Genomic DNA, 16925 nt, shown 5'->3' on the forward strand with positions numbered 1-16925 from the left:
CAAACTGGTTCCACCGAGTTCTGCTAGTGACCTAAGTTTTTTATTCAGATGTGTTTGAGCAAATGGAATAAGATTCTTGTGGTACATTTGAGACTATTGTATGAGAAGCACCTGAAATACTGTGTCCTGTAAAGTGTCTTTGCTCCTAAAGTTGTTTGATTTTAAACTTTAACTGGAATTTAAAAGAAAAACACACACAAGAGCTTAAAACCCCCCAAAAAAACCATTTGTTTTATTTCAGCATGCTATTTTTAAAATTGAAGACACTAGGTTTAGCGTTGATAGTGGTTGAACTTAGACCATTTGGAGGCTGGATGAACACTGGGGAGGTCAGGATTGGACGCCGCTGCCCTCTGAGGTCGTGGTGGTGTGTCAATCCAATATGGCTTCTGGAATGGACCTTGGTACGGCATCTTCCTGCTCCAGTCATATTCTGAATGGCTGCTTGTTCGTTCAGGTTTGTAAAGCGGTACCCGCTGTGGAGCCCGATAGACCTGCTGTTGCTTCTGGACACGTACCGCCTCCTGCTCAGTAGGTCTTTTCAGCCGTCTGATGGCCGAGCCACCGAAGGGTTCTGGAAGGTCGTAGACCATTACTGGAGCAAACCTCAGAGCGGACTCTCCCTCTCTGCCACTTCTGGGAGCAGCCAGGCCAGTGAGCAGACTCCTTGGCCTGTAGCCTCTGGTATTTAGAGCGTACTGTGGGCTGGGATAAAACCTCCCAGCTGCAGCGTGAGGCAAGAAACTCCTGATGTTTTCACCTTGAGATACACGGCCTGAAGGGACTTTCCTTGCACGACCCTGAGCAGACGTCTGCATCCGAATAGAACTACGTGGACCTGGACCAACCAGACCGAACAAGATGGCTGATGAGCCCTTTTGCCCTTGAGAGGAAGGGTCCATGTAGGAAGCTGGCCTGAAGGAGTAGCCTTCCCTTTGGCTCACCCTTGGACTCTGCTCAGCAGGCAAAGTGCTCTGGCTCTTGGGTTTTGACCCAACGATGTTCTTCACCAGCCTCCCTGAGCTTTGAACCGGTTGAGAGCGCGATTGTGTTATCCCGCTGGTGAAGGGCTTCCTATCGTAACCACTTTTCGCTGCTGGCTTAGTGTTAAAGCTACTGGTCTGGACCTGGACTGAGGGAGGAGAGAAGAAACCTTGTTGGTTCTGGAAATCGCTGCTGAATTTTCTCTGTATGCCATCTGGTGGAGGGAAGCCAGAGTTTGTGTTCTCCGTTCTCTGTGCTGCAAGACAGAGAGACAAATTTCATTTAGAGAGATGGAGAGAGTGAGGCAAAGTGTGACTGATTTGCGACTCTTACCGTCATTAGGCCAAGAACAACCAGCAAGTTCTGCTTGAACTAAGCAAATCAGCAAGATCCTGTTCAGGGAAAAAACATTGAAGAAATTAATACCAAAACGAAAACTTTCATCTGTAAACCTTGATTAAAAGGAAAAAAAATAGTTTCACTTACCCAAAACCAAATCCACAAGTCATTTCCATGCCTCTTCAGTCTGGTCACAGCAAAAGCAGCCCAAATCCCCAGCAGCTACTTGCTCTGCATGTACGCAGCGGTGAGTTGGTATTTATTGCAGCCTTCAGCCAATCACAGCGTGATGTACTGATTATCTACAGTTGCTGCAGTGGTGGAGTCACACAGCTCATCTGCTCTGATTTGTGCTTTCTTGTCTTCCTCTGCACTGATGATTAAATACGTCAAAAAAATAATATATCAATCATAAAAATTGTGGCATTTTCTACAATTAGTTTGGAGAATAAAGAAACAGAGAAGAGAAATGTTTAACTGCTGCATCATGCCAGCCACATATAATCAAAATAAATATACACACATCATGACATGCATGTTTGTCACCAAGATGCACTGTTATTGCTGTCAGTCAACCTCGTACATATGCTTTTTAATGTGCTATCGGCAGAGAAACAATTCACTGTTACAGGAAAACCATTTATCCACCGACATCTGTGGTCATGCTAACTAGCTTTAGCATTCACAGCAGGCTCTCCTAACTGCAAAGTAGCAGAGATTAAGGTGGTGTGGGGGGAGAAGAGCATGAGGAGTGCTACACAGAGGGTGATTGACAGCACTAAGACCCTCCTCTTGGAGGGTCTTAGGTCTTAGTGATTGGTTATTAATAGTTAGCTTGATTTTTTTTCACAGATTATCTGTCTAATACTGTACTGTCACAACATGGTGACAGTTTCAACATATATGTAAAATATATATGAGCTACATCTTTAAAGTACAGTCTCAGAATCCATCCATTTTCCTGCACACTTGTCCCTTAGTGGGGTCGGGAGAGTTGCTGGTGCCCATCTCCAGCTGGCGTGCTGGGCGAGAGGCGGGATACACCCTGACCAGGTCGCCAGTCTGTCGCAGGGCAACACAGAGATACACAGGACAAACAACCATGCACACACACACTCACACCTAGGGGCAATTTGGAGAGGCCAATTAACCTRACAGTCATGTTTTTGGACTGTGGGAGGAAGCCAGAGTACCCGGAGAGAACCCACGCATGCACAGGGAGAACATGCAAACTCCATGCAGAAAGACCGGGGCCGGGAGTTGAACCCAGAACCTTCTTGCTGCAAGGCAACAGCTCTACCAACTGCGCCACTGTGCAGCCATCAGTCTCAGAATATTTAAGATAATAAATCTTAAATATCAAGATTCAATAAAAGATAGATCAACAACAAAGGCGGCGCCCTGCTGCCATTTTCTCCACATTTTTGACCCATTTTAAATTTACCCTACAGAATTGGATCAGAGTTCAGTTCTTTTCCGAGGTGATTCCTCAGTGACAGTGCAGAGTAAGAGGAGGCTGCTGTCCCTAAATCTGCACAAACTGAGTGACGACATCCTGGGTTCGGGTGACACATAGGAAGAGAAATATGAGGGCAACAAGCAAAGAATTGATTTAGAAATAAAAATGGACCACTGAGAAACTGTATGTGGAACGAGATGGTCATTTAACTACAGCTGTTTATATCCAGTGATAAATCCGAGTGCCTTTAGTGAGTCTAATAAGCAGAGGCAATATTTCACAGTATCATGTCCTGGGTGATAGCATCAGTTTTTGACAAGCACTGCTGATCCATCTCTTTTGCTTTTGTCACTCCTCTTTAAATCTCTGCCTGGCTGAACGGTTAAAACACTGAGAAGAGAAATACATTAGTGTGAAAAATGTTTGTCACACTTCAGTGTTTCAGAACATCAAACCATTTTAAGAGACAACACAAGTAAACACAAAATGCAGTTTTTCAATGGAGGTAGTGTTGTAATGAGGGAGAGAAAAATCAAAACCCACATGGGTTATGTGTGAATAGACGATATACATCTGGCTCCACCAGGGCTTTCACAGCATCACAGTTCATAAAAAGTTGTCATTCTTAAGTGCTAAAATCAAAGCTCTTTTGTAAAATCATTAACTACAATTTCCCGGAAACGCTGCATATGTAGACGCTCCAAACGCCTGAATGAGACGCCAACGTCTCCTCTGAGACATGATGAGCTCATGCAAATGTTTACATCCGTTGCTGCCATGAATTTTAATGACTTACCGTGTGAACAAATTTATTCACGTGTGATTTTAATTTAATTTCTTAAACATTGCAATTGCAAACTTTTAGTTTTTCAACAAACAGCTACTGCCCTGACCCGGGCCTTTCACCGTCACCAGCAGGCAGGGCGGGTGTAGCCTCTTGCCCAAGGATGCAACAGCTGAGACGGACGGAGCATGGGTTTGAATTGGCATTCCACCAGTTGCCGGGTGAACTTCTGCCTCCTGAGATGTTGTAGTTGTAAGTGGATGTGGTCTGGTGACCACTACAGATACTCAGAAGACTTAGTTCTACATCATGAACTGACCTGGCCTAGGTTTTTTAAATATCCAGAACCACTCATGAATTCTTCAAGTATTCATGCATTGGAGACCTTGTCCTGTTAGGCGACGGGGCCTGGATAATACCCGTGTTAAACTTGACGGTGCAGTCCGGCGACGACAGGCGCTTAAATTCCGTAACAAAAGTATGTTTTTATCTTTTTTTTATCTTTCGCTTTCTTGCTGTTGATTCAATGTCACATGCTGTTTTTATTTTTTATTTTTTATTTTGTAAAGCACTTTGAAATGCCTTTCTGCTGAAATGTGCTATACAAATAAAAATTGATTGATTGATTGATTGATTGAAGTAAAATAATATTCTGGTAGTTATTACCTCAGATGAACTTACATCCTAACTTCTCTGTCACAGAACAAGTCGCAGGTCATCTTTTGGTTTGCGTGAGAATCATTCAGAAATCAGAGATTTTGCAAACGTGTCACTCTCCGACCAGGAAATGTGCCTTCAACAATACATGAGATTAAGATAAAGTAATCTTTTACTTTACAGAAACATGCCGGTGCTGATCACTAGATTATTAAACCATAAAATGCAATATTTATTAAGACCTGTTTATTTAGACACACGTCAATACATTTGATAAATGCTCTGTGAGGTGATCTTCTTCTGCTAGTGTGAAAGCCATACAAACACCCAGATCAGCTCTAACTTTTACTCTGTTAGACTGAATGAACACACTCTCCGGATGTTGGTAACCTTCAGTTGGAAAGATTAGTTTTATCTTTGTTATGGAATTCTGTCTCCTCTCAAATGGAAACTAAAACAGTTTAAAAGAAAAATAGATTGTTTTTCGGCCTTGCTCCGGTAACGGGCCTTGAACACGCGTTCCAATCACCTCCACTAATCAGCACCTGAAAAACATGCAGCATTTCTGTTTGCTCTAATGCTGACCTTAGAAGTGTTGGGAGAATAAGCGCCACACTTGTTTCAATTATTTTATTAACCATAAACTTAACTTACCCTCAGGCCCTTCACAAAGCTGCTTGGCTGTTGTTAAAATGATTCACAGCTTGGTTCAGAAACAAAAATGTCACCATCTTCCTAAAATAAATAATAAGTCTTTTTTTTTTTTTTTTTTTTTTTTTTGCCTTTTTTGTTGCCTAAATCCTATTTTGACCAAAAAAAAGGGTGGGGGGGAAATCACTGTTTCCAAAATCACTAATGGCAAAAAAATGGCTAAGGCCATTATTTTAGGAAGGTGACAATATAGAAAATGAGGAAAAGTAGTAATAAAATAAAGAAGCTTGTTATCTTTCACCAGGACATGTCATTCGAATCTTTTATGAAAACAGCTTTTTAGAATTTCCTTCTTTAACCTCAATAATGTCACTAAATAAATTTTGCATAGAAATATTCTCTGTCTATCTCAAAGTGATCATGAAAAACTAGTCCATGAATTTGTGAAACCAAGACAGGATTCTTTATTAATTTTTTACTATCAGGAAGTAAAAAAAAATGTATAAAAAGCCTTCAGCTTCAGCAGGAATTAAGGTGAGATTGAAAAGAATAGATCCTACTTTTGATCATGTTCTACAGGTAGAATGGGAGGCAGATCCTTTAGTCATCATGCTCCTCTCCTCTACCACAGTGATGTTTTATGTTCTAGCAGTTATATATCTTATGTCTTTGTCTTCATTCTGTGATCAGTACATCAGTCACATTTACAAACAGATCAGTGATTTAAGAAGGATATAATGAGGTTAATTTGGTCTTTAAGTTCTTTGTTTAGTTCCTCCCTGTGGGAGCACGGCAAGGTTTGTCATTTAATTTCTTGGTTTGGCCACAGGGTGGCAGCAGACTTATGACATTCACAATCTCTACTGAAGCCGTGTCTGGTTGCTTGTAATCACAAACGGCGTATTGAGGCCATTGTAGATATAAAGAAGTAAATTTCAGACAAAAAAACTCAGAAATCTTTAGATTAATCTCAGAAATTTTCTAGAAAAAAAGACTTGGAAATTTCTATTGTAATCACTGAGATTGTAATGACAAGTACAATTTTATGTAATTCCGCTACAAAGCTAATGGCCTGCTACACTCCACATGGGATTTTTTTCTACTGAGGAAACTTTACAAATAGTGTTGGAAAACACAATACAGCAGATAGAGCACTGCTTCTATGTTATGACCCCCAAAAATGAGAACATCAGATCAACCACCAGGGGGCACACCACACTTTCTAATTACCTTCTTTCCATTCAGTCCTGTCATATAAAACTGTCTGTTACTGATGGTCTCTTCTCTTTAAAATATAGTCATTGATGGTGTATCTATAAAGACAAAATCCTCTCAACATCACTCACTAGGATCTATTATAATCTTGGTGTGATCAACTGAAGTGACTTCTTTTGGTGAAGTGACTGGCCGCACATTACTTATGAACTGGTGCTATGTAAATAATTTATTGGAATTTTGTGATAGACTATCCCAAAGTAGCAAGCAACTGTGAAGTGGATGGAATTTTTTTAAGCAATATTTTGAAAGGTATGTAATCGCACAAGTCATTACTTTGTAAAAAAGGGAAAAAAAAGAAAAAGCCCCCTTTACTTATGGTGTCTCTAGCTTTTTAGCAAATCTAGATACTGAGATTTTTCCTGTTACTCTTCGCAAGGTTTAATCAGTTTTTTTTTAAGTCTTACCAAAGATTCTCAATGGGAGTTATTCTCATGAACTTTGAGAATAAATCCAATAAATTGGAGCAGGGATGCATCTGAAAGTTGCAGGATGGTAGCTCTCGAGAACTGGACTTGAGCACCCCTTCCTTAAGGGAACTCAAAAGTCCCAGCTCAGTCAAATTGATACTGCTGTCACCATAGTAACAGAGTTTGCTCAGGTGACAATGCAGCAACAACGGTCTCTTGTGAAACTGTAGATATTTTAATAGTAAAAATCATGTAAATGTAACCCAACTTCTTCTACCTCTTCAAGTATTTTTCCTGTAATTCTTAAAACAGACATACATCCTTTCAGGGTTTTTAATCATTTTTGGTGTAATAAATCATAAATATGTTCATATTTACAGTAAATGTCTCCTCTTAGTGTTGTTTCACCCATTAATTTTGGTAGAATTTCTGTTTCCTTTTCCTTTGTGGGGGTTCTACAGAAAAAAATGAGCATGCCGTTGAATGCTTAACTGCCCTTTTCTGTTGCTTTCTGTCATCGCAAGTCCAAACAAAATCAGTCAAGTGGAACCAAAAATGCACAAAAACAGAATATATTCTGAGCACAAACAGATGCCATGTTTAACGTTTTGTAAATCACTTTACTGATGGCCATGGAGAAACGCATAAAAAATTTCTACTTTAAAATGGAAATACGTGATGTTCTCAAATTTCAGAAGTGTGACAGAGGTTGTGTGTATCTGAAGCAGAGAGTCTCTGATCATAACCGCTGTTCACTGCAGGGTCAGTGTTGAATGTAGAGAAACAAGTGCTGGATGTAGAGATCGCAGCTGAACTTGCTTGGTTTGCTGTCGGGTAGAGGGAGGCCAGCGTGTGTTTGTTGCTGTTCTTGGGTTTCAGTCTCAAACATTCACCCCAAAAACCAATCCACAACTCATTCCTCAATTTCTTCAGTGTAGTTGAAGCGAAAAGCAGCCCATCTTCCCTGTCGCTGCTTGTTTTGCATGCATGCTGCAGCAGTGGGTTGGTATTTATTGCAGCCTGTAATCAATCACTGCTTGATGAACTGATTGTCTGCAGGTGCTGCTATAGTAAAGTCAAAATCTGAGAAAGCAAATGAACCAGGATTTGCTCGCACAGCTGAAACGTTACTCTGGCTCATATTAGTCGTGATTCTCTGGCAAAAGTCGGCGATGATGTAATATCTGAACCTGATCAGACCCAGCTGCCACTGACAGGAGTCAGAGACGTGACTTTATGTCGGCTTGTGAGCGTGGCTTCAACTTCCTGTGCTGGCCTGACCCATCTGTGGCCATGTGGGACTCTCCACAGGCAGATGAACTTTTCCACCTCTTGTGTAAGTAACACACACACACACACTAAGAGAACACACTCCCCGGTTTTCTGACAGGTGTGAGGTTTTGTCCCTTACTGTGCCCGGTCAGTCGTGTTCTATCATGAAAGTTCCCCTGCAGAGGAGGCACGATGCGTGACATGTGATGTCCGGATAACTGTGTTGCTTGGTCCAGCTCTACAAACTATTTCCCTTCATCGTGCTTCTCTTAAACCCGGGTTTATTCAAATTTGCCATCATATTATTTCCCCTTCTTCAGAAGAGGCTACTCTGTGAGTGATAACAGAAGATATTCTCTCTGTTGGAGGAAGGAGTGGCAGTTCTCCCACAATAACCAGATCAGTGTTGTGGTTTAGATCAAAGACACAATTTCCCATCAAAAGGAATCTTAAGTAAGACTTTAAAAAAAATTCTTTCTAAGAGCATTTATCCACCTTTCTGAATTATTTCCATCTCTGCCGTTCGACCTTTACGCCTCTGGAATCTCCACAGGACACTGGCATTGTGTGAGGCAGGAGAGTGCTAAATTAAACTCATCACAGAGGGTTGAACGTTTCCTTTTCGGAGGAAAAAAACAAACCTCATTTATATTCAAATTATACCTGCATCATGTTTCTTTCTTTTTAGCTTGGTGTTCGGCCTCTGTGCTGTTTTCAGCAGAGCAGGGAAGTTTTCCTGCAGGAGAAACAGAATGTGCCACATGCACAGATCCGTGACATGGAAGTGCCTGTCCTATTTAAGGATTCCACCGAGCCAGGTACCAGAGTAAGACAGGGTTATGTTGGTGTGTGCAGGCTGTGATGGTGAGATCCTACTGCACCAGCTGACAAAGCATCTATTTTTTTTGTAGCTTAGGTATTCATTTGTTGAGGGCTAATGAGTTTTTGAGCAAAGGTACCCAGACCGAGGTGTTATGGACATTTTTTTTACACATAAACTTGTACGGGGAAAAGCAACCCAGTCTGGGTTATCTTGCTAACCTAGTCATGCGTCAAGTACGACGTGACCCATGCCTGGTTGATTTAATACAGATCTACAGATAACACAAACCCCAAATTCAGTGAATATTACAGAAGATTATTAAAAAAAAAAGATATTTAAAACAGAAATGTCAGCCTTCTGAAAAGTGTGTTAATTTCTATGTACTCAATACTTGGTTTGCAAGAACTACTGCGTTGATGCAGCGTGGCAGGAAGGCCATCAGCCTGTGGTTCTGCTGAGGTGAAATGGAAGTTCAGGTTGCTATGGCAGATCCGTTCAGATCTTCTGCGTTCTTGGATCTGGTGTCCCTCGTCTTCCTCTTGACAATATTCCATTGCTGATCAAGCACAGAAACAACATGGTCATTGAAGCAGCTTTTCGTACCCTTGACAGTGTGGACAGGGCCCCAAGTCCTGCTGGAAACTGAAATCAGCATCTCCATGAAGCTCGTCAGTAGATGGAAAGCTGGAATGTCCTGGTAGACGGCTGCAGTGACTGTGGACTTGAGAAAACCCGGAGGACCAACAGGAGCAGATAACGTGGCACCCAAAACCATCACTGAGTGCAAACGTCCCACTGGACTTCAAGTGCCTCTCCACTCTTCCTCCAGAGTCTGAGACCTTGATTTCCAAGTGAAATGCAAACTTTATTTTGATCTAAAAAGAGAAATGTGAACAATTGACCAAAAGACCAGATAATTTCTCCCTTACCTCAGGGAAGACTTCAGACATTGACCCTAGTTCAGGAGCAGCTTGATACCTGCAAAGTGACACCTGTAACACATTCATGCCTCTCTATTCTCCAACGTCTTTTAATAAGTAGTCTGTTTGTGTGTGTTTTATCTAAGATTGCATATTGCTTGGTTCAAGCAAATCTAGAATATGTAACTTTATTTTTAAAGTCTTTTGTATTTCCAAGCCACATTGTGCCATTTTATAGCACAATCAAGTAACTATAGTCACTATAAAAATACTGTGTATATAAAATATGACTTAAATGAACTTTGACTTCATAATTTACTGCCTTAAATTTGGGTTTCTGTCTCTTTAAGAAACTCCTGCTCTTTCTAAAATGCCGCCTTCAGGAAGTCATCTCAATATGGGTCCTTTGTTAACCCTGTAACAATATTTTTACTAGTATGTTGGTTTGCGATCCAAAAATCAGGCAAAATCCAGCAATTGTTGAGCTCTGAATTTTTTCTTTATGTAATTTCTTCAAGCGCTTAATTCCAGTTCACAGCATGGCATGCATTCACTTCACACAACAGGAGAGAGAGTCTCCTTCTGATCTAGACCACCTGACTTTTAAAGGATTGGCTCCTACCAAGACTAATTAAGGGGTGGAGACAAGTTACATTTCCAGAAAGGAAAAAGTCTCATTTGTACTAAATTACAATTAACTAACAACTTCAAAACTAAAACAAAAGCAATCTGGGCCCAACAAAATCCAAAAACATCTCCCCTCCCTCTCAAACAATGGATTTTCCCAGTGAAGCTGATTGAAAACACCAGTTCCTTGTCAGCACTGCTCATGGGCGCGCTTCCATGGCAACACATGACCAGGTGACCTCAAAGAAAAGAGAATGATTACAAAATATTAAATAAAGCAAGTTACGTCTGTCAAACAAACAATACATTTACCAGATAAATTAGAATATACAAAGTACATAAAACAGCACCTGTTATTGAGGGGGTAAATCCCTCATGTAGTATTGCACTGAGAAGGAGCAGCTGTTTGCTAATTGCTGCTGGCTAGTCTGAAGGAGCTGAGTGTGGGAGTTTGAGGGGATGGGCTGCTCTGTGAGACAGAAGCTCTGAGGAGGAGCTGTGTCTTACAGGCAGCACTCAGTCCCGACCAGGCATTTTGCACAGCTCAGTGGTTGCCATGGAGATTAAAGGGCTTCTCAAACATGCATGAAAGAATCCCGGCAACACTCCAGGTATGTTTTTGATGAGGGAAAACATTATAATGATGTAAATCTCAAAAAAGTCAATTTTACATAATACTGCCCCTTTAAGTCGCTGCAAAAGAGGCTGTAGAAAATGTCTTTGTCAAAGTCCATAACATAGTTAAAATGATCTAATCAGACATAAAGAATAAGCAGATGGCATCTCCTCTCAGGAAGAATCTTCACTTTGGCCTCTGAACTTTGCCTCCCTCCCTGACCAATCATGTGCCTCCGGTGCGTAATGCCCCCTCCTGCTCAGGCATCTGGTCCAAAATTAGAAAAAAAAAAGAAAAGAAAAAATGAAGGCAATAATAATGAGCTTAAGTCTCCTCTCTTCAGGGAGGGTGAGAGGTCAAAGGGCCTGCTGAGAGTTTACACCCAGCACATTCCTCAAGCAGCTTGGAGGAATACAGAAGCTGCTCTCTGATCTTGTTTATAGGGATTCAGATGATGCAGACACCATGAGGTCCGCTCAGATAATCCTCCCAGTTTGCTGCGGATTCAGACTGGAATCAGGTGCAGAAACACTTTAAGTTTTCTAGATCAGCTGGTAAATAAGGTATTTGTTTGTAACAATTAGCATTTTAGTCATATTTTTATTTTTCTGGGTATGTTTGCTCAATTTTTATTCTTCCTTCATTTACCATACATGTTGTATTTTGACTCATTTTTGATATCTGTGGTTTTATGATTTAGAATTGTCTTTGTGTTGCTGTCTATTTTCAAATATATTCTTCCTCTCTTGAAAAATAGATTTTTAAACTCAGTGAGATCTATACTGTACATGGACACACAGATGTGAGGTCCTGTTTGTCTGAATGTCCTTCTGACATCCAGATAAGACTGAAATGCCTATAAAAGTATTCACCCCTTTGGGAGACCTGCCCTTTTTATTGCTTTTCTATACGAGTCATGATCAACAAAGCTTGGCATTTATAACAAAAAAACATTTGCCACATTTGGTTGTGGCAGATGGCCGCTCGTACTGCAGCAGGTTCTGGTTCTGCTGAAGGTTTCTTTCTGTTAAAGGGGAGTTTTTCCTTTCCACTGTCACTATGTGCATGCTCGGTATGAGGGACTGCCATAAACTTAACGCATCACAAGTGATTGTCACAACATCCTCATCCAGGAGTGAATGTTGCAAACATTCTGCATTTCCACTGACCATGTAATTTTTCAGTTTGACATTTTGAAAATAAATTTCTTCAATGGAAACATGATGATTAAAAAAAAACCGCAACAAAACTAGTTTTTCTAAAAGGTTTTGGCACTAAGATGAGGTGGTTTTTTTTGTTGTTCAAATCGAAAGTGATTTATTTGCAAACTGTAATGGAAACACTTTTTTTTTTTGCAAAACACCAGTCACATGTTGTTGCCATTGGTGCAAAAAACAAAGGAGATGATGACAGGAAGTAGTTGAGAGACTCATGTCGGCCATGTTTTATAATGACTCATCACGTGAACAAGCTTATTCATGTGTGAGTTTGAGTTTCTTATTTAACAGGAACACCATAACTGTGAAATTTCTATTTTTTTCCACATTAGCAGAATATTGACAAAGTTTTGTGCACATTTGTAATAGAAAAGCAGTTAGTGACTCGATGCAATCTGCAATCTGCGAAACTATTTTACATAATTAACTGAGCTTAACATTCTATTTGGTAACAAGGATCAATTGGAATGTAGGTGTGATTGAATGTCGAGACGACATTTTGTCATGAATTGGCGCAATGTAAATAAACTGTGTTAAAAATAAGGTTGTGCGTCTTGGCATGTAAAAATGTGGTTTTACATGCTAACACGTGAGGCGGTTGGTAGGTTTTCCGTGCCTTTGAAAGTCTTCATTTCCAACCCAGTGGACAGTATTTACCCTGTTCTCTGCTCAGTTCCAGCTCTCATTGAGCTCGCTAGTGCGTGAAATAAATGATGAAGTAGCACTGGAGTGGTGAGGATCTCGTCCTTTCTATAAAATGGGTCAAGGCCATTTATAATCAACCGTATCACAGGCCTTATTTGGAGAGGAGTGGAGCTTCCATGAATCATAGTGAAGCTTATCCCACTGCTAAACCTAATCAATCGAACCGATTGATTAAGAATGGGCGCCGCTGAGACAATTCATCTTCATACCACAATGTTTTGTTGGTGGATCCTTGAGGATCCTTTTTCCACTCTCGTCTTCTCCTCCTTTTAAATTCGGCAACGTGAAACAAGCCTCAGCTGCAGAAGATCATTCAGACGCGGGGATAACGAGGCTGGATGGGACTCACAGGGAAATACGTCTCTTTAATTGAAAAGCCCCTGACCTCATTTCTCCTACAACAACCGCAGCAACAACAAAACAAAACAAACAAAAAAAAAAACAACTTCTGAACGGCCACAAGGACGGAGAGACCGATTTGTCGCCAGCTGGAAGACAACGGATCCCACAACAAGGCAACGGGACTCGCCGCTCTCCGCTCAGCAGCCTGGAAGGACGGGAGCGGGAAGGGGGCCGAGCAGTGGGTGTAAAGGGCCTGGCGTTGCTGAGCTCCTTCCAGTTGGCGTCCAGTCAGAGATCCACAATAACACGGCCGTGAAGATTCCCCGGGCCAAGCTGCATTGTTGTGGTGTCGTGTTTTACAGGAGGGCTTGTTGGTCATGCAAGATGAAGCTTTGTTTGAAGCCATTTGTTTCTCATTTTCCACAACTCCGTGGAACCCTCTGCGGTCGAGCACCAAAAGGGGTTTTTGTGTAAATTTCAGACTTAAAACAAAAAAAATGTCATTATGACATTGGGCCGACATGTTGCTCACATTCCTTGGTGGGTGTATTGTGTGAGACGGATAGTCTGGATTATACGATTAAATGAAAATCAGGCGCACTTGTGCTGCGAGTTTTGAATAACATAAACTGAGATAGATTGTACACTGCCTCCCAAAAGTATTCACACCCATTATGCTTTTTCCCATCTTGTCACAGGGCACTCACAAACTCTTGCATATTCTCTACACTGCAAAGCAAAACATTTTGCATTCACAAGTAACTTCTCAACAAGCTTTACAAGGCGGACCTTTACTTTAAACAATGCTTTTTAAAAGTAAGCCTGTGGAATTAGTGTGTATTTATCAATATTAAGGATTTATTGACTTAATGCAAGCTTATTTATCTAGCTGAAAAGTTACTTGTAAGTTTTTTGGGGTTTTTTTGTCTTATTTTAAGTGTTCTAAGATTTCTACACTAGTAACTAGACCAAAAATACTTGGTAATGTTGTGTTTTGCAGTGAAGGAATTTTCTGGTAATAATGCGGAATAAAAACGTCACATTTTGAGATTTTCTTTTTTTCTTGTTTTTAAGAAATACAAATCTTTCAGTTGAGCTGCATTTTCAACAAGTCTTTCATGGGATGTTTCTTCCACCTTTCCTCATCTAAAGATTGCAATTCGTGCTCAATATTAGTCAGACTGCATCTGTGCAAAGCCATCATGAAGCTTTGCATATTTATTTTGCCAGTCTTCCACAAATCTGGTATTTATGGAAGATTATATTCATTCTCCCACCTGTGCTGTGGATCTCTACAGCTCCTCCAGTGGGAGCTGGCACGAGGCTAACGGCTCATGCTAACTCGTAACTCATTCAGCCTGTTAGTTCACATGGATATCCATGCTTTGTTGGACAACACTCTTAAAAAAATGAAAATCGTGTGATTTCTGCTTTGTGTTGGTCTGTGACATAAATCCTCCCTCAAGGTACAGCTTTTGTTGTAATTGGACAAACGTGGAAAACTTCAGTTAACACTTGCACTTATTCACAATCACTTAAGAACTCATGACTGACACTGAAACATTAAAATCATCCAATCATGCCATGAGGTTATCAGACACAGGGTCGTCCCAGAAACTGAATGCTTTATTTTTTCCAAGCACACAATTGTCAGGATTCTCATGCTGTACAAAGTCCTCATTATGTTTCTGGAAATGTATTGCACAAAATAGAATTATGCAAATTGTCTGCCTAATGTGATGCTGGAAATGCTTAGGGGCAGAACAATACCAACATTTACAGCACCCTTCACGTTTTGAGTTAAAAACTCTTAAAATAAATATATTTAACCATACTATCAGCAAAAGTCCACCCTTTAATTTGAATATGTATTGAGTGAGAGAGAAAATTCCACTATAAGAACTGATTGTCTACTGCAAAACTACTGTGGCGCATTTAATGACACTCATTACAAGTCCTAAATTATATAAAAAATAACAGTAACACTTTAATTTTGACACTGATCACAAATTTTTTTAACAATATTTCATTACTTCCTGTTTTCATGGCATCGAAATATGGCATGCTGCAGACACCCAGTTTACTTAGCACCTCTTCAGAATAGGAAAGATAGAGATTTTGAATTCAAATTTTGTCGACTTTCAACAAACTGAAGCTCAATTATCATTGGATGATTTTTATATGTTGTACAAAGACAAATAATCAAAGATCCTTGCGGCTTTCTGCAGTTGCAAACCCTGAGAAATGTTCTCAGAGCGGTAGAGTAGCTGTCTCAATGTAGAAAGCAGGAGTACCAAGTTTGACACCACTGATTTTGTTATAAACAATTATTTCTCACAGTAGTATTTCCCCTGCTGGATAACAGTAGCCACTATGAACAAGAAAAACACCTTTTTGTGGCAGTCGATTTGCAATTAGGTTCTCCAAACCTCCTGCTTGTAGGCAAGTCTTAACTAGAAATTCATAAAGTTTTCATTTTCAAAACTTTGCAGTCCACAGCTAGACGTCGCAGTTCCCTATAGTGTTGTTTTTAGACAATATGAATGACAAATCCCATGACAGGAACTGAGAATGGGATTAAAAGGGTCCAGTTTTGAGGTGGAGGTTTCTGCCCGGTCCTGACAAACTCTTACCTGTTCATGTTCTGTCTCTGTCATGTTTCCAGGTGAAGTCAGACATAAAAAAATACCAAATGTTTTCTGTAATTGCAGCACTTTCCAAAAATAGTGATCTTTTTTTATTTTCATTTTTTTTACATACCCTTGGTTTATTTGAAATACAAAAAACTTTATTTGTTGCCGTTTTAATCAGAATAAACTTTGAGCATATGCATAGTGCTAACGATCAGAGTAATTCAGCTGTGTGTGTATGCATGTGTGTGTGTGTATGCTGGAGGTGTGTTCAGGTGTTTAGTTTGGCTCCCGCCATTATGGAAGTGATGAATGAGAGGCCGGTTGGCTTTAATGGCCGGCTGGGCCAGCTGGACCAACTCCTCTTCACTTGCATCCAGTGGCAAACACAATTGGTCACATTGATCAAGTGAGCAGCAGAACAATGGCTACTGCCCCACTGGGGTCCCGTCTGTTGTTAAGCCTCCCCTCCTTCACTGAGCAGACTTGTTAGAGATGATGGATAAAAGACAGGAGAGCCAAAGTACTCACACCTTTTTCTGGACATTACGGCCGTAACTCGATGGATTTTTCTGAGAACACAAAGAGATGAGTGGAAGAGAAATGGTAATTGCTTTCCGAAATTCTTCAAAATCAAAAGCTAAATATGGTGGTGCGGCACGAATGTGTGTTTGCATTTGTTCCACTTTACGTTGGTACTGTTCATTAAAACCTGTTGTCTTCAGACATCAGTTGAACCAATTTGTTGAGAATGGGGCACCAGTTGTCTTCAAACAGTATCACAAAGACCAAGGAGCACAGTGGACAGTTCGGGGGTAGACATTTATTACAGGGTTAGGTTGTAAAGCAATAACAAATCCAGGCAGAGCAAGGACGGCATTAATCAGAGAAGCAGCCAAGTGACCCTTGGTAAGTCTGGTGGAGCTGCAATCTGTCGATATGGCAACTAAAAGGGTGGCGCATTCCACAAATCTGGACATTTTCAAAGGCTGGCAAAAAGAAATCCATTGGTAAAAGTAAATAAAAGAATTCTGTCCTGTTTGCAGTTTGTTACAGGACATATAGGGGACAAAGACGAAAGTGTTCTGGTCAGATGAGAGTTGGTGGCAGAAAGTAGCCTAAACATGTAACCTGAGCTAAAATGGAATGGTTTAGCTCAAAGAATGTGTAGATTTTGATCAAATTGTTTGTATCCCTCGCTTAATGATTGAACT

General features: G+C 40.6%; 1 protein-coding gene and 1 long non-coding RNA gene across 2 annotated transcripts; one reads left to right on the forward strand and one right to left on the reverse strand.

The window, feature by feature from the left end:
• Window positions 1-204: 204 nt before the first annotated feature.
• On the reverse strand, window positions 205-1572 carry LOC103471997 (uncharacterized). The gene is made up of 3 exons (XM_008421337.1): window positions 1471-1572; window positions 1318-1376; window positions 205-1240 (listed from the first exon to the last, which is right to left on the reverse strand). Exons 1-3 carry the CDS (start codon window positions 1497-1499, stop codon window positions 273-275), a joined length of 1056 nt encoding a protein of 351 aa, XP_008419559.1. The 5' UTR covers window positions 1500-1572; the 3' UTR covers window positions 205-272.
• Window positions 1573-7648: 6076 nt separating this feature from the next.
• LOC103471998 (uncharacterized) lies at window positions 7649-9874 on the forward strand. The gene is made up of 2 exons (XR_534782.1): window positions 7649-7895; window positions 9267-9874. It is a non-coding gene; the product is annotated as an uncharacterized LOC103471998 (long non-coding RNA).
• The last annotated feature ends 7051 nt before the right edge of the window (window positions 9875-16925 follow it).

The sequence above is a fragment of the Poecilia reticulata genome, linkage group LG11 (genome assembly GCF_000633615.1).
Source record: "Poecilia reticulata strain Guanapo linkage group LG11, Guppy_female_1.0+MT, whole genome shotgun sequence".
Taxonomy (NCBI): Eukaryota; Metazoa; Chordata; class Actinopteri; order Cyprinodontiformes; family Poeciliidae; genus Poecilia; species Poecilia reticulata.

What these genes read in the sequence shown, in the direction of transcription:
- LOC103471997 (XM_008421337.1), bottom strand. Translation starts at nt 1,499, where the DNA reads ATGGAAATGACTTGTGGATTTGGTTTTGG. An exon ending in ACTTGTGGATTTGGTTTTGG is followed by an intron (nt 1,377 to 1,470) that starts GTAAGTGAAACT and finishes TTCCCTGAACAG; the next exon opens with GATCTTGCTGATTTGCTTAG. An exon ending in TTGTTCTTGGCCTAATGACG is followed by an intron (nt 1,241 to 1,317) that starts GTAAGAGTCGCA and finishes TCTGTCTTGCAG; the next exon opens with CACAGAGAACGGAGAACACA.